At 40.6% G+C, this 24,811-nt stretch overlaps 1 protein-coding gene across 1 annotated transcript in view; it reads left to right on the top strand.

Annotated features, from left to right (window-relative positions):
* The window catches only part of hgfb (hepatocyte growth factor b), a 35,773-nt gene that overhangs the window by 4,102 nt on the left and 6,860 nt on the right, over positions 1 to 24,811 (top strand). Inside the window, exons 4-13 of the mRNA XM_083894065.1 lie at positions 663 to 777; positions 6,185 to 6,333; positions 7,741 to 7,861; positions 9,952 to 10,070; positions 14,516 to 14,681; positions 14,764 to 14,897; positions 16,109 to 16,202; positions 19,764 to 19,894; positions 21,575 to 21,604; positions 22,198 to 22,303. Of these exons, the coding sequence (XP_083750191.1) occupies positions 663 to 777; positions 6,185 to 6,333; positions 7,741 to 7,861; positions 9,952 to 10,070; positions 14,516 to 14,681; positions 14,764 to 14,897; positions 16,109 to 16,202; positions 19,764 to 19,894; positions 21,575 to 21,604; positions 22,198 to 22,303 (1,165 nt within the window). The remainder of the gene's footprint in view (positions 1 to 662; positions 778 to 6,184; positions 6,334 to 7,740; positions 7,862 to 9,951; positions 10,071 to 14,515; positions 14,682 to 14,763; positions 14,898 to 16,108; positions 16,203 to 19,763; positions 19,895 to 21,574; positions 21,605 to 22,197; positions 22,304 to 24,811) is intronic.

The raw sequence follows: 24,811 nt of genomic DNA, 5'->3' as shown, positions 1-24,811 counted from the left end.
GAGACAGTAGATGCACCAAATGTTATCATAACATGTATAATATCAATTTATACTAAACTGTGAAGAGTGGCACCTAGAAACAAATCTAGACCATCACTAGATATACACTGGTTTACTCTTGACAAAATTGCTTTGGGGGTTTAGTTTCACTTTAATAATGTCATACGCATGTCAATAATACTTACATTTATTTTTGCATCTATTTTCCTAAGAGTGGTCTAGCTTTGTAGATTCATCAGTCCTCACAGGGTGAAATGAGGAAAGGCAAAAAGTCTCGTCATGTATGTTGTGTGGCTGCAACATTATGCTTCATTTTCTGTCATTACGCAGTGTTTGTATAAATGAGGGGAAATCCCCGCCCCACTTGACTCTCAGGACTGATCACAGTAAACATGCAAGCTGCGGAAGCTTTTGTCCACTCGATCCAAATGTTTTGCAGAAGATTAGGAAACCAGATTTGTCTTTTTGGCATTGTTGTGTCCTTGTTAAAGTTCCCCCGTTCGAACGGAACATCTTCCCTTTGTCTGTTTTTCTCATCACTGTGGCCACACCGGCTTTGTGTGTGTGTGCACAACAGTGCTCAGGTTGTTGGCAAATCCCACCCACTCACTCTGTTCTCTACTGTCTCTCCTCATCCTCACTCTCCACTGTCTCTCTTCCAGACTATATCAGGGAGTGCATTGTGGGTACAGGTCAGAGCTACAGGGGTCGGAGGTCAGTGACTGTGAGTGGGATCCCGTGCCAGGCCTGGGCCTCTCCTATCCCTCACGAACACAAGTAAGATTTGCCCACAAAGAAAACAGCACATCATTATTTCTGTTGGCCTGTTAGCCTTGCACTTAGCAAGTAGCTACAGGCAAGGCTCAATGGGTGTGTGACTGTGTGAGTTTGAAATATTGCGGGTTGATTAGGCACCAGGGAGCAGTCGTTCATCAGAGGTGACCTCATTGTAATGCTTTGCAGAGCCACAGATCATTTCCTGCTCTGTCCCTACTGTTTTGTAAAGGCATGGGTGTCCGTGTCTGTGTGTGTGTGTACTTTACTAGGATTAGGATCCTATAAAATATGCAACCTTAGGTTAAGCTCTGGCTACATCCCTACAGTATTCCCCAGATTAAGCTAATTTTTCAAGATGCAGGCATATTTCCCCCCCCCCCAAAAAAAGAAAGGAAGGAAAAAATGAACACAAGCTGCTTAAAAAGCATTGTTTTCTACGTGATTATGTCACAAGTGACAAGATAACAGCATGTATCCTTTAATCTACTTAAACAAAAACAAGAAAAGGAGTGATGCCTACAACCCACACATGCTGTAAATTAGCTGTATGTTTATGTTTTAAATAGCATGCAGAAACTTTTGATTATATTGTTACAGAAATGAGAAAAAAATACTGATATATACCATGTGATGACCATTGATAATCTAAATAAACATATGTACAACATATAAACTATAGCAATTCAGAGTTCCTACACTTTTTCCATTTCATATTTCCATACTTTTCCAGACTCAAATTTCCAGACTTCTCTGAGTATTTTTCAGTCAATATTAACATCTGAATACCAATTGTTAGATGCTTATTATGTAAATAAATGTTTTTAAAATCCTTCACTTATTTTTCATGATACCAGCCCTCAGAAAACTTGCATCGACCCATGACACTGTCGCTGCTGACAATCGATGACACGTATGGAAAATAATAAATGAGATCGAGAATCGTAGTCAGTAATAGTAACCATGGTAACTCGACACCATTCTACAGCAGCTTGATCAGTTTCATATCATCTACAGGTAGGCTATGTTGCGTTAGTAACTTGTTTTTATTTGAACGTTAATATATTTTATTTTAGAAAGTGAGATAATAGTCTGGAAACAACACAAACATTTTGTTAAATTTTAGTTGACCTTGGCTTTGTCCCTTGGTTAACGCTATCCCTAACCTTTACTGGAACCAGTTAATGCATAACCCCCTAACCTTTACCTAACCACTATTCAAATCTCAGCACTAAAATTGAGAATCAGGACGAGGTTTTTTGTCTCCATGAGGTCTTTACCATGTATATCCATAAATATATGTTCTGATGTGACTCGATGTTTACAGAGACAAAAACATCAGCACTTAAGAACTGCAGTATAAGGACAAAGTTTAACACTCACTTAGAATTATCTGAGAATGAGGAACAAAAAAATACACGTCAACTTTTAATCCACTTCCTCTTTCCTTCTTCACTCTGCTCTCTTCTCCTCCCCTCCTCTCAGGTATTAAATGACTTTGTACTTGAGTTGTCATTTTACCAGAAGAATCAAGGACGACAGTGTGTGTGTGTTTTTGCCTCCAGTGAACCAGTTTTATCAGACCACTGTAAATGTCTCTGATGGTCACGTAATTAAATCCAGGCACTTTGTAACTCTGACACACGCACACAGAGAGAAGAACAAATTCCACTTTTATCAGTGAAAGGTTTCTTCTCCCTTTGATTGTTCTGCAAAGGCCTTTTCATTTCTGTCCCCACCATTTACTCCCTTCACTGAAAAACTCCATGTCAAAAGCTTTTATCATCTCATCATCATGTGGAAAAACACAGACTGACTCAGAGATTACAACATATACAGTCAATCATCACTACTGCGCACAGCCATATGCTTGCCCGATGTAGAAGATGTGAGTCATTGGTCAGTGTAACAGGATCTTTAGAACCTTTTGTCGTGAAAGATTAGCGTTGCTCCTATTAGTGTGTTTTCTCTACTTAACAACATGCTGTCATCAGTGATTTGATCTTTCAGCATTGTCATCTGTTGCTTTTGCATTTTTTTTCAACATTCTTTTGTTGAACATTTTCAAGTATAACAGTCCAGTACAGTGCATACAGATTATGTGCGATATGTAGCAAAATCCAGAATATATCCACAGCAATGATCTCAAAAGATCTTGTTAGGTCTTACACTTTCAGGCAGTAGCACTCTGAGTTCCTAGGTACCTTAACACTTTGTCAAACTTTGTTGAAAAAAGGTAATTCTGACCGTTTATACAAAATCTTAGTCTTTCCAGAGAAATATAGTCTGATATCATAGACTTCCACAGATGTAAGAGGTTCGTCTCCTACCCATTTGTTCATAACAGCCTTTCGTCCCAACATAAACAAAACATTTACAGTGTTATTATGTGACCTTAGTGATTCAGGGACATATCCCATTACACATAATATTGGATTAGGCTGCAATTGCTGCTTAATTATCACCTTAACTTCCTCACATACAGATTGCCAAAACTGTTGAATCTTTTCACATTCCCATAGGCAGTGAAATCTTGTCCCTAAAATAGTCTTACATTTTGGCCAGTTTGGAGAGGCTCCTGCTGTATATTTATATATACATATATGAAGATATATAAACATTTTGTAAAATATTATATTGCATTTCTCTGAATCTGTTACATATGGATATTTTTGAAGGTAAAAGTAAAATTTCCTCCCCTATTTCACTGTCTATCGTAGTTTTCAGCTGGGTCTCCCATAGTTTCGGTAGGAATGATAGTCTGTCTGTTTTCAGGCATTGCAGTCTGGAATAAAATTTGGAAACAAAGTGACCTTGTTTAAGACTATCAAAAAGAGTATTTTCTAATGAGTTTAAGTCATCTGGAAGATTGAGAGTATCCATTTTAGTATACACATAGTGTCTGACCTGGAGGTATTTGTACATTTTGATTGTAGTTTGTATGTAGTCTGTAATGATTCGAATGTTTTAAATTTTCCCCTATCCGAAAAGTCATAAATATGGTTAATTCCTGCTTTAAACCAGTTCTGAAAGAGGTCCATTGCCATTATGGGAGTACGCTAATGATGTGCACTAGCGGATTTCATGAATACCGATGTCACGTTAACTTCGTCTTTAGTTTATATGTGTGACAGGAATAATGTTGTTTTTGTCTGATTTCCCTTATATAATTGTATATTTATTATTAGGAATAATAACAACATGCTAAAGTAGTTTTATAACTCCCGATTCTTTCACTCAACCTGTTTAATCAACTCAACTCAACTATAATTTGCATGTTCATCACATTTAACAGTAACTTTATGAACTGATAGTGACGATAAGACAAAAAGCCTCCCGGGAATCAGTGGTGAAGTGACCACAGGTCTCAGTGCATCACACGGTCACAGCTGTCCGGGACTGAACACAGTGATAAAGTGCAGTCTCCTCTCCTCAATGAATCCACACAGAAGCTTGTTAATACGTCGATAATACGTTTGAAAGTAAAAGCTAATGAGCGAAGAATAAATAACTAAAACCTAAAACCTTTTTTTAAAAAATTGTAAATGAAACCCCCTCATTGTCTTCGTTTATTCACATGTCTCATAAAGTTTTCATGTCGTACGGTCCACTAACAGCAGCGCCGTTCCCTAGACGCCACATGACCGCGCTTTGCTGTGCTCGTACACAGCTGTGACGTCACTCTGGGAAATTATATTTGTCTGGGCTTTTTAGGGCCTTTAGGAATGTTTTTCAAAAATGAAACTCCATGAATTAAAAATATAGAATATAAAGATCTATAAAAGCCTGTGTCCATGTCTCGAGGTGTCCTGTGGACACTTTTACAGATGTCTCTTTTACTATTGTGGTCAATGGGAAAATTGCTTTTTGGGCCCCATGGGATTTTTTGTTGCAGTACCCACAGTGGCTACCATGTAAAAATTGTCTTCAAGGCAGGGGGGGAGGTGCTCTATCCAGTTCATATTATACATCCATGCTCTATAGCTAAAGAAAACAATAGAGGTGATAGTGGTGACCCTTGAGCTGTGCCTCGGTTAAGTTGAAACTGGGCAATTTCAAAAACTGGGTATTTTCGCTCAACACAATCAAACGCTTTCTCTGCATCCATCGTTACTATATCATTACTTGGAGTTTGATTAAAGTTAAGCTAGTGAATAATGTTGATTAAAGGTCTTGTGTTGTTTGATGTAGTACGGCCTCCTATAAACCCTGTTTGGTCTGTATTAAAGGTGCATTTTGTAATAAATCTTAAGCAACTGGCCATAAAATCCTCCTAATATGTCACAGAGACTCAGGAATAATGTTCATATAACAAACTGAACTCACCAACAACAACAGTACAGACAAAATATTAGCATTAAAAAAATATATAAAGGCACACAAACTGTAGATTCCCCTTGTTGAGGGAAGTGGCTTCCCTATGGAATTGGGACACCACTATATGCAAATGAGTGTAGTGAACATAACGAACGTGCTAACCTACCTCACATGTTGACAATTCTACCGGTGGAGCGTGCTACTATTTTCATTTCGGGGAAAATGCTGGCGGATCCAGTTGTTGTGTTGCCTGTTGCGTTGGCTGTGTTTGTTTTTCTCCGTCAACGCCGTTTTTTCTCCGTTCTCGTAAACGCTATATCACTAATGTGATTGAAATCTGACAAGTCCAGGGTATTCTTGCTCAAGTGAACGCCAGTACACCAAAACACTGACAAAACTACCCAGATGTAGCAGAACTAGCTAACTAGCTAGCTAGCTCGTCATGTAAAGCTACATGATGGACATACTCTCTCAAAGCTCGAGATACTCTCTAGCTAGCTAGTTAGCTAACTGCGTTCATAAATCCTCAGTAATTTTCTGACATTAGTGTTTTAAGCTCAACAGTCCTTTGGATGTATATCAAACCAACATATTCCAACACACTTCGACATTGTAACGTGCTTATCTGCGAAAATATATTTCAACGAAATTGTTCCTCGGCAGATGTGGCCGCCATTTTTGTTGAAAAAAATCAGCCGGCTCACTGAATTCGCAAAGCATTATGGGTAATTTCATATTCCACTTCTTTTTAAGCCCGCATCAGAGCTCACTACATTTTGAGGGTTGTTTATAAGGGCAAAATCACACTTCCCCTTGCTCCACCCTACACGGGAACATGCAAGATGTAGGGTTAGGGGACGTATTGGGACAAGGCCTATATGACTGCCATGGCCTAGATGACTGAGAAAGTTCACAAAGATTTCTATTGCATCAAATTGCCTTGGATCGTGTCATATCACTCTATAGGGTGAAAATCTCTCCTCCAGCAACAGTACATGACCTTGGGTGCATATAGATGTTCATAGTTGCTGTCTGAAACGTGTTTACTTGGTACAGATGTCTTCTTGTTTAACTTTAGTTCTGATTCTGACAGATTCATGTCTAAGCGGTTCAGGAAAAGGGACCTCAGAGAAAACTACTGCCGCAACCCAGACAACTCCACTGTTGGACCGTGGTGTTTTACCACTGACCCTCGACCTCACCTCAGACACCAGGAGTGTGGCATTCCCCAGTGTTCACAGGGTAGGCTACACACACACACACACAAATAATACAAAATAATGTCTCTTCGTCGTAAGATCACGCTCAACAACACGCTGCAAATTGCCTCCACCAATTCAAGCTTGATAGTCTGAAATGAGCCGAAGCACATTAAGCGATCACACGCAGCACCTTGGACTAAGCAATGCTGGTGCCAACAGTGTTCTGCTCTACAGCTGTGTGTGTGAGAATGTATGTATTAGGGGTGCACAGGTTTCCTTTATTCACAGAGGCCAGCTGCAGCCGTTTCCAGGTGTGTGGTTCAGTTTATGCTGTCTGCTCTCATTTCATCAGATCCCGCTTTTGTAAACGATTTGAACCTGGAGGCATGTGTTGGAATGTGAAAGGATATTAATCCTGCTGTCATATCCAATACATGAATTGTTAGCTAGTTTATGTCCCTGCGGTACAGACAGAAGGACATAGTTGAGTTTGTATACACAAAACTTTGATAATATTTGATGAGAGAGAGGCACTTTTTCTCACTCGCCTATGTTATACTCTCAGACACTGACGTTTTCCTGAAGACGGGGATCATAATAGCCTATGTTATCTAATCTCAAAGGAGGGGGTTGTGCTGTAAGAGGGGCTGCTTCCTCTGCACATATGACACTGGACAACGTTAATGAGGAAGTTGGGCAGTGCTTCTATAACAGCACGGCAAGAAGGGAATCCTTCTTGCTCCCCAGCTAACATATGGTGTCCCACTGGGGTTATCACAAGTTGCATAACACCGATAATTACCGCTATTTTTTTCCTGCTAGGAACCCCTGCTTTTGTTCATACAAAAATTACTGGAAGGGTTTCTCCAGAAATTAGCTGCTCCTAATAGGAAACATACATAGACACAAAAAAACATGCTGTGTGGCACGCACACACACACACACACACACCAATGGTATTAAATTGCTTTGTCATGACAGCAGGGTACTCATAAACATCTGTTTTTAATCTGCATGCTCTCTGTTGTTTACACTAGACAGTGTGTGTGACTACTCATGTACTACTCAATATAACACATGGCGCTTTTTCTACCTCAAAGCGAGACTCACTCACCTTCATTAGTTTGACATTACATATTTATTTCCGTACAAAACGTGCATGTATATCATTTCTGAACTTCAGGGGAACATTGTTAAGTATTTATGAAGGGTTTCTTTGCCAAATGTTGTGCAACTATTTTGGGGCATGGCATAAAACATATTAAATTGGATGATCCACTTTGTGCAAGTGTATTGTTTTGTCAGCCTGTGACTACACTACTGGAACTGCTGTGATTTACTTTTGTCCTGTGCTCCAAGTGTTTTTATGTAGTGAAAACCAAACCCCTAGAGTTGATAGTGTTACTGTAAACTGTTTATGTATTTGTGTGTGTGTGTTGCTCCACAGTGGCGTGTATGAATTGTAACGGGGAAGACTATAGAGGACCCATGGACCACACAGAGAGTGGGAAGGAATGCCAACGGTGGGACCTGGATGAACCTCACAAACACCTATACCACCCTAAGAGGTGTGACTCACACACACACACACACATGCACATATGCACTGGCATCACTCTTTAAACTTTTCCTGCTCAATCACACTAAAGCCCACACACATGGATATGTGTATAATGGCCAAAAGCTACAAGAATACTAATAATTTCACACAACATATCCGTGTGGCTGTGGCCCACTTACTCTGGAGATGAAGTGATTTGGAGTTGGACCATGTGCCTTTCCCTCAATGATTGCCATCAGATTCCAGAGAGTATATTTGTGTGTTTTCAGCAGCCACTTTGCCGGGAAAACTCCTCATTCTTACTTAATTGGCCCAAATTCCTTTAATCTCTCAGTCAATTATTAAACAGACCCATGTCCAGCCATGAGATAAGTTTAAACCTTTTTCAGGGAGGCCATATGTTTTCATCTGTTTTGGTATCCCCTGCATGTTCTGTGTGTATATGTGTGCATGCTGCCGGTGTGAACCTGTGTCAAGTGAGCGTTCCAGCTTGTCGAATGGCAGGTGGTCTGGATTAGCTGGGACTCGTTAACACATCCTTAATCATCCCAGTGTTTGTGTAAACGAGGTCCCAGGCAGCTCGTAGCACTAATGTAAAGAGAGGGTCCTTTGGCCTGATGTTGCATTGCCTGGAGGCTCAAGGCCTGGAGGGATGCGATACTTTAAGGGATGAATTACCGCAGAACACCTGCAGCAGTGCAGCTAATTTTCTCACTCACTACAGTGAGCTGTGAACAGATTTGAGCCTGCTTTACTCTGCATCAACAGGAAGTGAGACAGTCAAGCAGCGGATAATAATTGGTGCTCAGATAAAACTGTCATTCTTGCTTTATTGCAGGTGAGCATTAAAATTGCACAAGCGCCATATACGGTAGTTCTCCACTGTGAAAGTCAGACTGCTGCTATCCTGTGGTGCAGAACTGTAATACTAAAAATACAGTGAAATTAGTTTATTCACATTGCATTGCAGTAAATCTACAACTGATCAATTTAAATAATGTATGGATGATAGTACAATACATGCTTTTAATTTAATGATGCAGTGTTGGGGACAAAGCAGATGGAATTAGATAATGCTAATTTCTACTTTCAACTTGACTTGGGGCCAATTCCAATTCCTATCTTAACCCTAAATCTTAACCCTAAAGCTCAACCCTTAATCTTAACTGGCCCTCAAAACCAAGTGTTGAGGGTTATTTTGTCACTTAGAAATGGGACACCCCTTAAATGCAGATACGTCTTCAGACTGTAGGGGGCAGAATAACGCGAAAGCTGCGTCCAGTCAGTCAACTCCAAAAAAGAAGAAGAAGAACACATTTACGTCTGGATTATTTAATACGATCCGTTTGTCAGTCAAGTTATTAGGTTGTCAGTTAGTTATAAGTTGATACTCATACAAATACCACAACAACGGACATATTCAGCTGACAGTTACCACACACCACGGCTTATTGAAACGTAAACGATAACAAACAATCGCTTGTCCGCACCGGCCGGTTATTGATCGTAAAATAAATGTTACGCAACCATGACGTCAGTAATCCATAATATGGGCCTAAACGATAATACAATGGTTTTCATCATTTTTATATCTCTATTAACAAAGAAAATACTTAATTTGTAGCGTACTCGTTTCGCTGCTTTCGGTGCCATCTTTGTTATGTCAAAACACACAATGCATTCTGGGTAGCCCTTGCTCCCAAGGGTGGTCTCGGAGAATCTCAATATTGAGGGCCATACAGCCCTTAAACTTGCCCCTCAACTTAACTTTTTTGAGAATCGGGACAGCACTTGCACTACAGGGAGTGCACATTTTTGAGATTGAGGGTTAAGCAAGGAATTGGAATTCACCCTTAGACTCATGACGAAAGACTTGAGACTTGACTTGGACTCGAACTCAAAGAATTGAGACTTGACTTGAACAAAAAAAATGGCTTATGAACATCTCTGCCATTTGGTTGAGCCATCCTTCATGTACATTGAAACCACTGCAAATGATCTAGAGTGTAGTTGTCTTCAACCTACATTGCACAATACATTGATTTTCCGACATGCTTGTTGTGTACTAAAATTGTATTATATTCCTTTTTTTATTAGGTACCCTGACAAAGGCCTGGATGATAACTACTGCAGGAATCCAGATGGACGCCACAGACCCTGGTGCTTTACCATGGACCCAAACACACCCTGGGAGTACTGCAGCATCAAAGTTTGTGGTGAGTTTGTTTGTGTGTGTGTTGTATGCGTTAGTGTTTGTCATGCATGCAATGTGGTCGCCTCTACTTGTCAATACAAGGGCGTGGGTGTGTTTGTGTCTGGCCAAAGAAAAGTGATTGACTGCACCAGAAAGTACAACTTCCTGAACCTTTCATTTGACCACTCCTGTCCCTCTGATTGGCTTATTCAACCAAATATAGACACATGCAAACTCCCCTTCTTAGGTTTGGCTCTCTGTTATATCTTGTCTAATAGCCAGAATGTTTATTTTTTCCCCTACACCACTGACCTGCTGTTCATTGTTCTATGCCAACTCTTACATGTGTTGGTCAAACGACACCGGGCTCAGTTACTGCAGCGTATTGCATCCCTCTTACACACAGATACACTACAAGAGTTTATTGCACATACTACAAGGAGATGGCTTTCATTTGGACCTCACACGTGGTGTGAGCATGTATGATTGATGTATGATCCACAGATATACTAATGAATAAAAAAGTAGGCTCAATAGGTTGCACTTTCCTTGACTTGACTTGAAAATATATGAACATTTCATGTCATTTTCACACCGTATGTATTTTGTGCTGCTGGATCATTTTTTGTGCAATTTGCTAGCCTGACTAACACCAGACTGCATCTTGATCCCATTTGAGATTGACTATGGGTCTTGAAGGGTGTGGCCAAAAGATGTAGATCAAAATGTCTCTGTATGCAATTGGATAGAACTACAACCAATCAGACCAATTATTGCAGCTTTCTTAGACAGCTATCTAATAATTGTATGTAATTACTTTTTTCAGGGGGAGCTCAGTTGCTCTTTGGTGGCCTCCTGTTTATTGTATACAAAAGCTGCTAGACGTTGCTTCTCTGTCAGCATCGTGTTAAGCCCGCCTTTGGCGCAGCAGGGGGAAAAACCTGTTTATGATTGTTCCCTTTTTTTCGGTCAGATTCTGTATTTAGCCAAAACGGCGTCCTTGCCAGACATGTCTGCAAAGAGAAACCAAATTGTTGGCAGATTAGTCTGAAATAAAGCCTTGTCTGTCCACAGGTCTGCTGTTGTGTGAACCCACTGTTAGAGTTGGCTTCAAAGTGTCACATCTCATTTTGTGGTTTCACTTGTAATAAACCAACTGTAAAGCGCTTTGCTGACCATGCAATCGGGGACAAAGTCAGTGAGGCAGCCGGTGTGGCCTCAAGAACATACTGTCAAACAGGCCAGAGCTGTTGTTCTTTTTCACTTTGAGTGGCCTGTTTGCCTTCTAGAATCATCAGCAGTCCTGGCAGTCTGTTTACTAGAAGGCACTGCGCCATGTTCAGCCAGTGATTCACTGTCTCACTCCCACTTTACAACAATTCCACTCTAAAAACCATCTCCTACCCTCTGCACACTCTCCATCTCTCTCTTTTAGATATGGGACTTTGTTGGGAATAGTCTATGTTTACGACCCAGTTAGCTTTAATCAAAACAAGGCAGGGAGGACAGAGCAAGACACTGAGGGACAAAATGTTTTTTTGTCAAGGCTAGCTGTTTTACTCTGAAAAGGTAACTAGTTAAAGTACTTGTTACTTCTCCCAGAAAGTAACTAAAGTAGTTACTGAGTTACACATTCTAAAAGTAACTAGTTACTTTGGAAAGTAACTATTGGGCGACTTTTAAATAATTGTTAAATACTCATATGTGTCAAATAATTTGGACCCCATCTCCACCCCTCTTTGATGGAACTTGTGTGCACTCACTGTCATTTGTGCGTGTGCCGTTCTCTTCATCACACAGCAGTCCAGCCTTTCGACACCCGCTGGTGTTCGTGGATTTTTTCACACTGCCTCACGCTGTCAGGATCCACTGGCAGAGTTGAGCAAAAGTTGCTCTTCACACTAGCGTCTTCTTCGGAGCATTATCTCTTCCACCTGTCTGTCTCGCTGTTGCGCTTCCTGCTCGAGCACCCGGTGGACGCCGTTAGCCAGTAGAAATCTATAGATTAGCCGCATCGCTATATAAGCCGCAGGGCTCACCATTCCTGTTTCTACTGTGCACCTTTGCTGCGCACATCGTGAGTAAGCAGACTAAGCACCAGCCCAACTTCGCCTCTGATTGCCTCACCATAGAATTTTACTCAACCTCAGCCAATTGTCATCACTATTGCGATTGTCTCATGCCCCCATCCTCACCAAGGACAAGGAGGAACAAGACATTTCTCTGTCGCTCGGCTCAGAGGTCTCATGTAAAACAACTGCCTTTAATAATGTCACGCGACACATTTTTTGGCAGTAACGTTAACAGTGTTATAATAACGAGAAGAGTAATCAATTAGATTACTCGTTAATGAAAAAAGTAATGGCGTTATTCCCATCACTGATTCTCACGTATTTCTTCCAAGTCTTGAAGCTCTGCAACCTTATATACTGTAGGGTCAGTGTTTGGGGACTTACAAAGTAACAGATTACAGTAAGCACCAAAATTACTTTTTTGGGTAACGAACTAAAGTAACGCATTACACAAAAAATATAGGAAACTACAGTACTATACTAGACTATAGTAACGCGCTTTTCTGTGTTACCCATGCCGTGTTTGCCTGTGTGTAAAGTTATGATTCGTTTAAGTGATGTGTGTGCATTCGTGTTGCTTGTGTGTTTGCTTGCCTGGGCACTGTTGTCATGGAGATCGATTTGAGTGACGTAGCTGCTGGTGCGAAGGATGGAAATGGATATGGATATGGAGACGCCGGAGAACAGGCTTTTAGCCAGCAGGGCGTCAATGAAATGCGCTCTTGAGAATCTATCAACACGTTTTACTAAGATCTACTCGCATCCCCTATATTTCATCGCGACTGTACTCGATTTTGTCATAAAGATCATTATGTATGTGTCATATATGGATGCGTTTAGAGAAATGATCCAGTCTGCGTTGGATCATATGGTTTTACATGCCATTATGTATACATTATACAATTAACACTATATGGGCAGGCTAAGTGATGTTTGTCCATACATCTACACGGTAAATTAAGAAACGGGAAAGTTAAGTAATGAGTAGTAATGAGTAGTGAGCTCATATGAAATCATGTTTCTTTGGTATCACACCATTTCTGTAAAGACAAGTGTAGCAGATAAGAATGCAAGCCTATTTTCTTTTCCCATATTAACCTCATCATCCTGTAGGTCTTCTAGACACATAAAGGGAGTTAGTCTGTGGAAAGCAGGTGGCCAAGACATTTAGGCTGTTCATCAGCCATTGGTCACGTCAAAGACAGTGTCACACTGAATCTGTCCACACTATTCATTATTCTTTATGATTGCTTGTACATGTACAACAGCAAAAATCATCATTATAAACACATAGAGGAAAGTATTTTTTTGCTCTTGTGTTAACACTAAAATGCATGCGCGCACACACACACACAGTGGATTTTTTATTTTCTGTCTATTTGATTTAGAGCTAATTGTTACAGTCCAAACAATTTAGTGGGGACAGTTCAGAGATTAAATCCTGCATCCAGTGGGAGGATTAATTGAATTACTTGAAACTAAAAATTGCAGGCAAATGGAAAACGATGTGGTGAGCCATGCATGCTGTTTTATAATCTTTATTCTGGTTCATGAAAGTTTCAGCAAAATTCCACGGTTGATCTAGCTCCGTCTCACTCTTTATATAGTAATTCCACTTGAATGAATGAATGATTTGTTTATTTCGGGCATGACAGTTAAATCAACATCATCAGTTAAATTCATACACATGAACGAAAGGGAAAGCGGGAGAAGCAAAAGCTTATCTAGTCCCGCCCACTTACCTCTATAAGTCATTGCTTTCCACATAATCCATCTACAATTTCAACCAAATTGTGTCATTTATCTCTTGACTGTCATGTCAACTCACAGGATAAGTCAGGAGCTTTATATGCATTTCTTAATTCCCTTTCCTACTTTGGTACAACCACATAGAGTTTATTCTCTATTTATGTAGTTGTGTTTGGGGGGTCCCCAAACAAATTCACATTTTCCCAACCTTTTTGTTCAACTTTATGTGTAAATGAAGTAGTAATTAATCTCCTGGAAATTATTTGTTTACAAATTCAAAATGACTAGCTGTTACATATATTTCTGTAAATTATCCACTACATTATGCACAAATGTGATTGATTTTGGTCAGGATTGCCATTCTTCCCATTGTAAATATATGGCATTGTGTTCTGTGTAACTCAAGATTTTGTATCATTGTATAAAGCTGTTAAAAGTGTTTGACTCAAGTTAATCTATGTTGGGATTTTATACTATATGGCTCAATGAACATGGCACAATTAAAACAAAATTATTAAATTGCAGTCCTTGTGCAGCAAATTGTTCAGCCCTACCTCATGTTATGCTATGTTGATGTTTTTGTATTACACTATGAAACTGAACAAAATGATGATTTTGTTACATATTATGTTTTGCTCTTCCACAGCAACACCATCCAAAAGTAATGTGGTTGAAACTACTGAGTGCTACCAGGGCAGAGGGGAGGGTTATAGAGGCATAGTGGACATGACGCCGACCGGAATCACCTGCCAACGTTGGGACTCTCAGTATCCCCACAACCACACATTCTTTCCTCAAGCCTACGCCTGCAAGTGAGTCAGCCACCCTCTCAATCACCCACCTGCATTCACTTATATCTTTGTATAAGTCAACAACTTTCTCTGTGATTTCCAGGGACTTGAGAGAAAACTACTGTCGAAATCCAGATGGCCAAGAATCCCCCTGGTGCTTCACTATGGACCCAAGAGTTCCCATAATGTTCTGTACCAACATCCCTCAGTGCGGTGCCCAAACCAAGACTGTCAGTGGTGAGGAAATCAACAGCTTTATCTTTCGCTCAAAACAGCAAGTGGGCAGGCTGATTTCCCCCAACACCAACAAGCAGAGAAATATTGAGAATTTTCATATTCTGTGCGCCAAGTGGTTCACACGAGGCAATGTAACCACACGTATATATTTTTGTGACAAAGTTTTATTCCATCCCTGTGGAAAAAGTGTAGCCTTCTAGGACTGTGGGAAGCACCGAACACTACGCCTCACATAAATGAACACTGACAGGGGCTCAGCATTTGTCAGGTCTAACCGGACAGTGAAAGATGCAGTGCAAGATTCTGGTGCTGGGTGGGATTCTTTCTGGGGAAGACAGAGATTTGGATGTAGAAGATGTAGATTCGATGGCTGAGTATGCATATGCTAATTTCCCAAGAGAGTTCATGTTGGCTACTACATTGAGATTGTGTGTGCCCAGCAGTGGGATTACAAAGTCTCTCTGTTGGTTGTTTTATGTCTACCCTTGAGGGTTGAATATGTTCCCATATCAGAAGAGTGACGGACAGCATTGAAATGAAACCTCCTGACCCATGTTTTTCTAAGATATTTGTGGATGACTTTGTTTTATTTTCCCAGCTCAAGATCCAATACCAAGTTTGATTACAAAAAAAACTAAGCAGTGTTTCAAAGGGGATTGTGAGCTTCACTGCTCACAGATTGTTCAGGAAGGAATGGAGCGACAGTGTTCCTTGTGAAAAAAATAATACGTTTATTGCAGGAAAACGTGGCTCAACAACACAAAGCAAACAAATCAATAGCTCCCACTGTCACTTTAAAGACTGAGGCTGAACTTGCGCTGCTCCTCCTGGTTTCAGCGCTGCACTCCTCTCTCTCTCGCTCGCTCTCTCTTTCTTTGTGTGTCTCTGGCTAGCTCTCTCTGTCTGGACCCTGTAAGAGACCAGAACCAGGTTACAAACATGCCCATATAGCTAACTGATTACCTGATTCTGTCCAGCTGTCTGATCACCAGCTGAGCCACAAAATTTTAATTTTAATGTAACCTTTTTATGACAACCGTAATACTAGTATCCAGGGCAAATCATAGTTGCCATGGTCATTTTAGCGTTGTAATCTACTATGTAGCTGCCAATTGGGCATGTTTTTGTTCAAAGCTCTTGTTACTTCTAGAGGAGTATGTGCATATAATATTATTGTGTACTTTGGTTTCCTTTTTCTTGTCCAAATCCAGAGTGCTATCAAGGCTTTGGGGAGAACTACCAAGGAGAGCAGTCAAGGACTCGATCAAAGCTTCCTTGTGCTCCCTGGACGGACCACAGCAACAGGTTGGCCCACTGCATCCCTACTATTTTATATTCTATATCGTCTACTTTATGGCTTTCCCAAACTTGGTATAAAGCAGACCAATCTTTTTTTTATTCAAAATGAATTAAATAACATGGAAAAAACCTTGTAATTTTGAAAATAGCGTTAGCGTCAGCTAGCGTTCTGACGCTAATGTTAGCTGCTGTTCAAGTCTGTGTCCCCGTTAGTTAGACAAAGTAACAGTTCAATAACAGAAGTCATTTACTGTTAATGTTATCATTATATCATCATCTGTGCCAGCAGTGCCACTTACAACTGTCTTTCTTTCTTTTTCTTTCCTCTTCTCACTACCTGGTTGAAAACTCCTCTTCATATTCCTTCAGCTTCGTTTCCAACTTGCAGAACGATAACTTCACACAGGTTAATGTGAGGTGGGGCCCCTTTAGGGAGGTTTCCTACTGAGATGTCATTGCAAATCGCCCATTGTTGTTTAAGGGGACAGGAATGCACCTGGTCACTGCACATTTCAGTAAAATCATGCCTTCAGGCTCCGAGTGTCGGGGGCCCCCTATCGGCTCCGGGGGCCAACCAAATGACATATTTAAAGAGCTCAATGAGATTGAAGCAAATCATCTATTAAGAGCAGAATAGATTTAAAGGTTTCAAAAGTAGAGTTCCTATGTTCAGATTTCCAGTCATTTTGCTCAAATCTGATTCAATTCCAAATCATTACAGATCAGATCATACAAATCCAAAGGTCTTAATTTAAATAGAAATTCCACTTTTGAAGCTGACTTTGGCCCAATGCCCAAAAAGAGAGCAGAGTTATCAGTGAGTGGGGAGGGGAAGGAGGGGTGAGTGAGCACTGGGGGGGCGTGATCACCAAGTGACAGAAAGCACAAAATTGCGGCAGCGGCAGCTTGCTGTGGTATTTCCAGTGGCAGCGTTGAGCTGCATTCTGCTTGAGACACACGCATTTTAATAAATTCACACACTCACATGCGACACATGCCATTTCTCACTCTGATAAAAGTCAATGCACATTAGTAATCTATGGCTCGATGATATGAAGGCAGTTTGCTCTGCGTAGTTCATTCAAACAGCTGTCTTGAATTAGTGACTGATCACTTTATCAGAAAATAGTATTCAATGTTGCTGGGCATAATGGACACTCTGGTGTGATGCTCTGGTTCACGGCTCTGTAGCCCGCTATTTATCCAGGGAAGGCAGTACATACACATTCACATACCATTGTTCACACAAAATACTTCATTCGAATACTTTACACAAAATTACCAAGAGTTGGACCTGGATCGGATCAAACAATCAATCAAAACAATCAATCAAACAATTAACAAGGGTATGACAAAGTGCCAAAATGTCTGCACATTATTACGATATAGAAAATTGAAATACAGAAAGCTACAAACACATTTAAAATCTATGAAAGTGCATTGGAAAAATTCCCAAAACAAATAAGATATATCAAATTAAAGCACCCCAGGTCCTTTCAAAATCATTGGGATTGCCCCTCAGATTCTACATTATCATTTTATGTGGCATCATTTTGTGTGTTTTCAGGCATTTCATGCCCAACATTGATATGTTTTACCTTGCATCAGCAACAGCAACAGCAGAAAGCTTAATATTTGAGTCCACTCTATAGTTATATTAAGAGAAAGTTGTTTCATGTCAAGTGCCTTCATCAGTCCAAAAATTTACAACATCAACATGTTGTTCCTGTTGTTTTCTGTGTACCAGCTTATTTTGCTATTTGTGGGTCAGTGCCCGAGGGCAGGAACTATGAAATATGTGCCAGTTGAACATATTCATGCTGTAGTAATTTGGCTAACAACCACAATTTCAGCCTGTCTTTCTAGCTTTCAGAAATTCTAAATTTTAGTACTACTTTAGTGGAACTAACATGTTTAGATGTATATTTGTATTTTCCGTTGTAATACTCAAGACTATAATGCTTGAGTCATTAGCTCTAGGTGATACAAGCTTGTCTGAGACATCCTCACTAGTGCAGGCTTATGCTTCCCAGAACCTTGTGTGTGAACCTGATATGTGGTTGTTATTGTGAGGAGGTGCCCTATTGTTGACCTCTAGCTTGGCGTTAGTGTTGTTAGCAGATCAGGTTGGGCCTTGTGTTTCTCAGAGAAGAAAAAGGCTCCTGTGGGTGCTGCGTGCAGCCTCTCCAGCATCTCCCTAATAGCTCCAGAAGTGTTTCCCTGAAGATGACCTAACACAGGAGGAATGACTCCCAGTGATGACTTTGCTGGAGGATATACGATTCACTCCTTTACCTTTGACCCCAAATCCCTCCTTTGTAGGAACACCTCACAGCCAATCAGCTGCACTGCTTGGCTCCTGCCATGGGTCAAAACTCTGGGTCAGTGAGTCTGAGACTGAGAGTTAGCTGCTAAAAATACAACACACATAAACACAGATTTGAAAATGCTGGATTGCTTTGATTTGGTACCCAGCATTCCCTCTTTTTCATTTCATCTTATCAGTCCAGGAATTTTAGTGTGGGAAAGAATTCTGTTTGTGGTTTTAATACTCTTTTGAGAATACCCGCCTGTGTGGGATATGTCTACACGAGCATGCATTAGGTATTCAAGTGTAGGTGGGCGCATACTGTCTCAGTGAGTAATCCTTTTGCAGAGCCGACACATCTGCGATGTCTGACTCCCCAGATCCAATCTGGCTAACTTGTATGACTTTAACGAAAAAGTTGTAAATCACAATAAAGTATTTTCGCTTGCGTCAGCTGATGTCACGCTTTCGGCAAACTTGTCAGCAAAAGCACCCAAATGTGGGATAAAATTTAAGCAAAAAGAGTGTTAAAATATGTTATCTGCTTATATGGCACGTTCTTCGAGGGGTATCCTATTTCATTGATTTTAACCAATAGACCTTTTAACTCAGAAATGGGATTTCACCAGGAAGCAGGAATGATTGGACACAGGTGAGACACATGAGTGAAAACAGGACGAACACAGGAAGTACAAGTAGACAAGATTAAACGTGTCAAATCCACTTTGACGTTTGATAATGATCTCAAAGTACAGCTCATTGTAAAATGCTTAAGCTATTAAAGATGTTCCGATACTCTCTGGCTGCTACTTTTACTTATGATGATTTAAAATCCAGACCCTAGATTCTTCTTATTTTTTTATAATTTTCTGTGATTAGAAATGTATATAACCACCCCCCCTTTTGCACAAAAACAGAATTTCACACCTGTTTTACTTGGACAGTTTGGCATGTGACTAAGAAATCATTTTGAATCTGGAAAGACTGGGTCTCAAACTGCTTAGGTTAGGAGCATTGATACTTACCTGTGTGATAATTAGACTTTTGCCATTTATTTTTCTTGCTTGATTAATGATTTGGGAAATTACTAAATGTGTACAATGTGCAACAGGAAAATCAGAGAAAACCAGAGAAAACCCAGGGACAAATACCCCAAAAGCCCAAAGTCAACAGAAAGAGCAACATATCTTATCTTTTGTGAATTGTCTACTGAATGTTAATAAAAGGTTTGTTTTTGGCTCTTTTTTGTGTTTGTCTAGTGGTGAGAGGGGCATGCTGGTGCCTGGCCTAGAGGGAAGCTACTGCAGAAACCCTGATAAAGACAAGCATGGTCCTTGGTGCTATACCAACAACTCTGCCATACCCTGGGACTACTGCACTGTCAAACCATGTAAGAGTGAGTATGTGTGTGAGAGCATACACACACAATAGCACACACACGTTCACCGTTAGGGGAGGAAACAATCTGGTGAGACCGTGTAAAATTGAAAATTTGTCATACTTTGGGGATCTGAGGACGGAGCCATCTGAGATATGCTCGCACCGTCTGGTTGTCTGTCTCACTTACACACACACACAGGCTCTATTTGCAGTGTGTACATCTGTCTACACACCAGCAGGTCAGTGTGTGTCAGAAGCGATTCACAACTCATCAGGAAGACAGGGGAGGAATCTGTCTAACCATTTCCACATGGAGCCAAAAGGCATCATGTCTGTGTCTTTGTTTGTTTTATATGGATGTGCCTTGCATTCACCCAACACCAACAGCTGAAATGATAAGAACAATTTTCATAAAAAAAATAACGACAATCATTTCAAATCTGTTTCTGAAGGTTTTTAAGTAAAGTAAAAAATCTGCTCTGAATTAAAAAAGGGATTTCTTCCTGAAAATATTTATTTAAGCACATACAGTATACAATCACAGTGCGACTTTAATATAAATCTAAAATTCAAAGTTAAAATAAATAAAACATTAATTATATAGAAAACTTTCAAACTGTCAGGTCAACACGTTTGCATTAAAAACAAAATAACGGGTCAACAACAAATCTATTGATCACACCAAGTATCTAATCATGGAGCCATCATTTCATCAGGACAGGCCGAGGGGACGCTGCTCTGTGCCAGCCACTGTGCGCACCGAGCGTCCTCAGAGGTGGATCTTATCACCTCCGACAGCACCGCTGCCAAACTATAAATACGTCATATCTTAATACACAAACCACGTTTGGAGTCTTAATGACTAATTAATTCATTAATTAATAATTCGCCTCAATTGATTTTAAAACTGTGTTCCAGGACACAGAAAAATATTCATTTCAGTGTTCTGACGAAAAGCATCCTGGGATACATGGCTTTCGCAAATACACTCAAGTCACCACCCGATGCCTTCAGAAACGGGCAGAGCGAGAACACTTCTGGGTATGACCCGTATTAGCTGTTCCCGTACTTGAGAATTGGAACAGAGCTTGGACTGAGGCTGATGACATTTTCACAAGTACGGGAGTACGCAAGTATGGACAAGTAAGGATATTGAGAAACAGCCAATGTCCTTGATCCCACACTGCTTCCCATCATTGTCATCATTGTCTTTGTTAGGGGCATTTTGCACAGTGGCCATTTTGACATGTTTTAACAGGGAAAGCATGGGTTTTACTGATCACATAAACAATGGCTCTGTTCAGTGTCTACAAGTCAGGAGAGTCCGACAGTGAACCACCATGCATCCTGAGACCTATGAAGCTAAACAGACCTCGGTCATCATTCGTTTTAATGATTTAAACTGTCGCTACTGCTACTGCTAATGATGTTGCTACTGTGAACTTTCAATGTGGCTGCTGTGCAAAAGGGCCCATAGTTTTAATGAAAGATTTCTAGCTGCAGAAATCACACCGTGCATAACCCTAACCCTTACACCCAAAAGGTCAATTACATCTTAAGACTCACAAAGCTATATAGCATCATGTGTTTGACAAAAAACAGGGTCCTTGAGGCTGTATAGCTGTATGACACAATGAACTGTATGCCTCTTATCTTGCATCACTTAATACTCACTTGTGTGTGTCTGCAGGCGATGCTTCACAGAACAACATTCCTCTGGGTAAAGTCTCTCTCTCTCTCTCTCTCTGTTTCTTTGTCTAAAGTGTTTGGCTCAGCTGCTGCTCATCTGTTTTTGATTGTGTCCAAAGCAAATGGTGGTGTTTTTGGAACCTGCAGATTTTTTTGCTACATAATACAGGACATTATGCTGTCACAATGACATCTGTTTCTGTGTTTCCATATGCGTGTGTGTGTGTTTCCATAAGCGCGTGTGTGTGTGTGTGTGTCTGTGTGTGTGTGTGTGTGTGTCTGTGTGTGTGTGTGTGTGTGTGTTGGTCCATCCATTTAACTTGTTCATTTTGCAAAATAACTGAATGACTGATCCCATATTGTTGGTCCAAGATTAAATGTTAATCTTATGTATATTCTGCATGCATATCTAATAATGAACTAAACGTATGGCTTCATCTATTGCCATTTCATATGTATTATGATTATGGGGGCTCATGTGACAACTTCAGTGGCTCTTGAGTTGCAACTGTAAATAGAAAGTCTGCCACTTGAATGCATTTCATGATTATTTGTAATATTTTGAAATACATGTTACATAAGGTATTTACTTTTCAGTGTGTGCCTGTGTGTTTATGCTTTCAGGTGAGCTGTCCTCTTTGAGCTGTTTTGTTCACAAAAGTCCCAGGATAGTGGGAGGAGGTCCAGTGAGCATATCAGAAGGCAGCTGGATGGTCAGCATACAGAAAGGGTAAAGCAGTGGATTTAGTAATCTACACATCTTCCACCACTGAAGAAAATGTTTTTTCCACTATGCTGAGTTTCACCCTTTCACTAGGCTGAGGTCAGACGGCATTTGCATCCTCTGCATGTGACCAAACCATCTCAACCTTGACTCTCTTGCTTTATTTTCAAACCATTCAATCTGAGCTGTCCCTTGAATAGGCTCATTTCTAATCCCGTCCATCCTGGTCATACTACAATCCCAGCATTTTTCAGCCCCACCTCATGTCTTTTAGACAGTGCTTATAACTATGTTGACGTGGAAACTGCTGTTATTGCAGTATTTTCATTCCAAAAACGAGATGGACAGTGATGGGAAAATGCAGACGCATGCAGTCTGCTAAAATGTATAGTCTGACCTTGTCATCATAGACAGTGATCACAGGTTTCATTGTAGTTTCTACTAAACTCAGGAATCAGTCTGGTAATGTGTACATAGCCTTAATCATATGTAAGAGTAAGATCTCTTGAGTTCACCTCTGTTCTCCCACAGCTGAGGGCCTGGCTGTGAGGTTATCAATGCAGGTTGGAGATTCCCCACTCATTTGGGTTTTTGTCTCCACAGTGTTGACATCTTCTGTTCTGCCTTTCGTCATTTATTGCTCTGTATTTCTCCGATATTGTTGTATATCCATGTTGCACACAAGAAAAACAGCTAAATGAGACAAGATGACAATTTCCTTGATCCTGCACTGCTTCCCAATTTCATCAAAACAAATAATGTCTCACTGTTTTAATTGAAGATCTCTATCTGTAGAAAAGTGCCTTTAAACTCTGTTACATCTGAAATATTGGCTTGAATCTTTATGAATGGTATATCAAAGATTCACAAATCTATGTTTGACAATGAAGTGGTTCTTGGGGCTGTATGACAGGACTTTACGCCCCTGTGTGAGGTCACTCACTGTCTGCAGGTGATGCTTTGTTAGTTGGGTATGGTATTGTGTCGGTCATGAGTGATTCGTTAAAAAGTACGAATCATTTGAGTGAACGAACTGACTGGGATCACTTCATGAACTAATTCGTTCCTTTCTTAGTTCAGTTGAGCTCAGCAGCGAGCGTGGTGGCCGGGAGTGTAACTGCCGCGTTCTGTGAATCACTCGTGAAGTCGTTCGTCGACGCCCGCCACTCACTCGTGAGTCTTCGGCAAATGACGCCAGCTAATGTGCGCCGAGCGGGGAGGGAGCGACTAGTAAGAAGAACTGTGTCTGCCGTGCTGCTGTGATTCGTTCGTGCTGTCAGTCAATGACTCAGTCACGATTCGCGAACAAACTGACACACAGAGAGCTGGTGAACTGTGGCTGTGGACGTGATATCTCGCGAACGAACTGACACACAGAGAACTGTAGAACTGTGGCTGAGGAACGAACTGACACACAGAGAACTGTAGAACTGTGGCTGAGGAAAGAACTGACACACAGAGAACTGGAGAACTGTGGCTGAGGAACGAACTGACACACAGAGAACTGGAGAACTGTGGCTGAGGACATGAATCTCGTTCGCGATGTTACTCACTCACTGACCCACGGCGCGAACGTACTGCACTCAGGGAGGAGGTGAGTCACGTAGCAGGGCACTGGGCTCCTACTAAGCACTGAACGATTCGGGGAACAAATCTTTTGAACAAATCATTTTAATGAACGGATTCTAGCGATTTAGTACACTCAAATGAACTGCCGATCCCATCACTAGTTGGGTATCTCTTTTCAGCTTGTCTCGTTAGTTTTTACAGTTTTTGTAGGAATTTTGGTTTTGTGTAACCTTTGTATTGTGTTCATTGCACTCCATATTTGTCACTTTTTGGTCCCAGTTTACATGTAAGTTGGCACATTAGTGTGGTCAGTGGATGACTGCAGTTATCATGTGGATGTTGTTGCAGTGTCCTTTTTTGTTTGGTCACTTGTGTTTTACTGTTTTGTGTTTTGTGAGGAAAGATTTGTTGTGTTGTTGGATGTCACAGTGGATCTGAGATTAGTAGATGTGACCTTCCAGTTGACGGGTCCGTGTGTTGCGTTCCATTCTCTAAAAGTCACACAGTACAAAATGAAGTGATGAATAAAGTGCTGTATTAGCACAATTTCCCAGTCACCAGACGAGCAGCGTCATTGAAGACGATGATGAAGATAAAGCTCACTGCCCTGACTTACATGAAACAGAGAAGTAGATCATAATGTGACCAGCAACTTTGTGCGTTCCCTACAATAACACATCAAAATGGCTGCGGTGTGAAAGGCCCATTCTAAAATAAACCGGAAGGCAGTTCTTTTAAGAGGAGGCAGTGCAGTTCTGCAGCTACATAGATATACACAATCAGCAACTAATATAGACTTAGAAAAACATAGAACTTAATTTTCCAGCTGGAACAAGAAATATCTTGATGGTGTCACCTTAAAATAACGTGCATTAAGAAAAATACATATCAAAGACAATAGCATGAAAAAGTGTCAATGTTAGTGTGTCCAGCCTACATAATCAG

This window comes from Microchirus variegatus (genome assembly GCF_963457635.1).
Source record: "Microchirus variegatus genome assembly, chromosome: 8".
Lineage (NCBI taxonomy): Eukaryota > Metazoa > Chordata > Actinopteri > Pleuronectiformes > Soleidae > Microchirus > Microchirus variegatus.
This window is presented reverse-complemented; position numbering and strand designations above follow the sequence as displayed.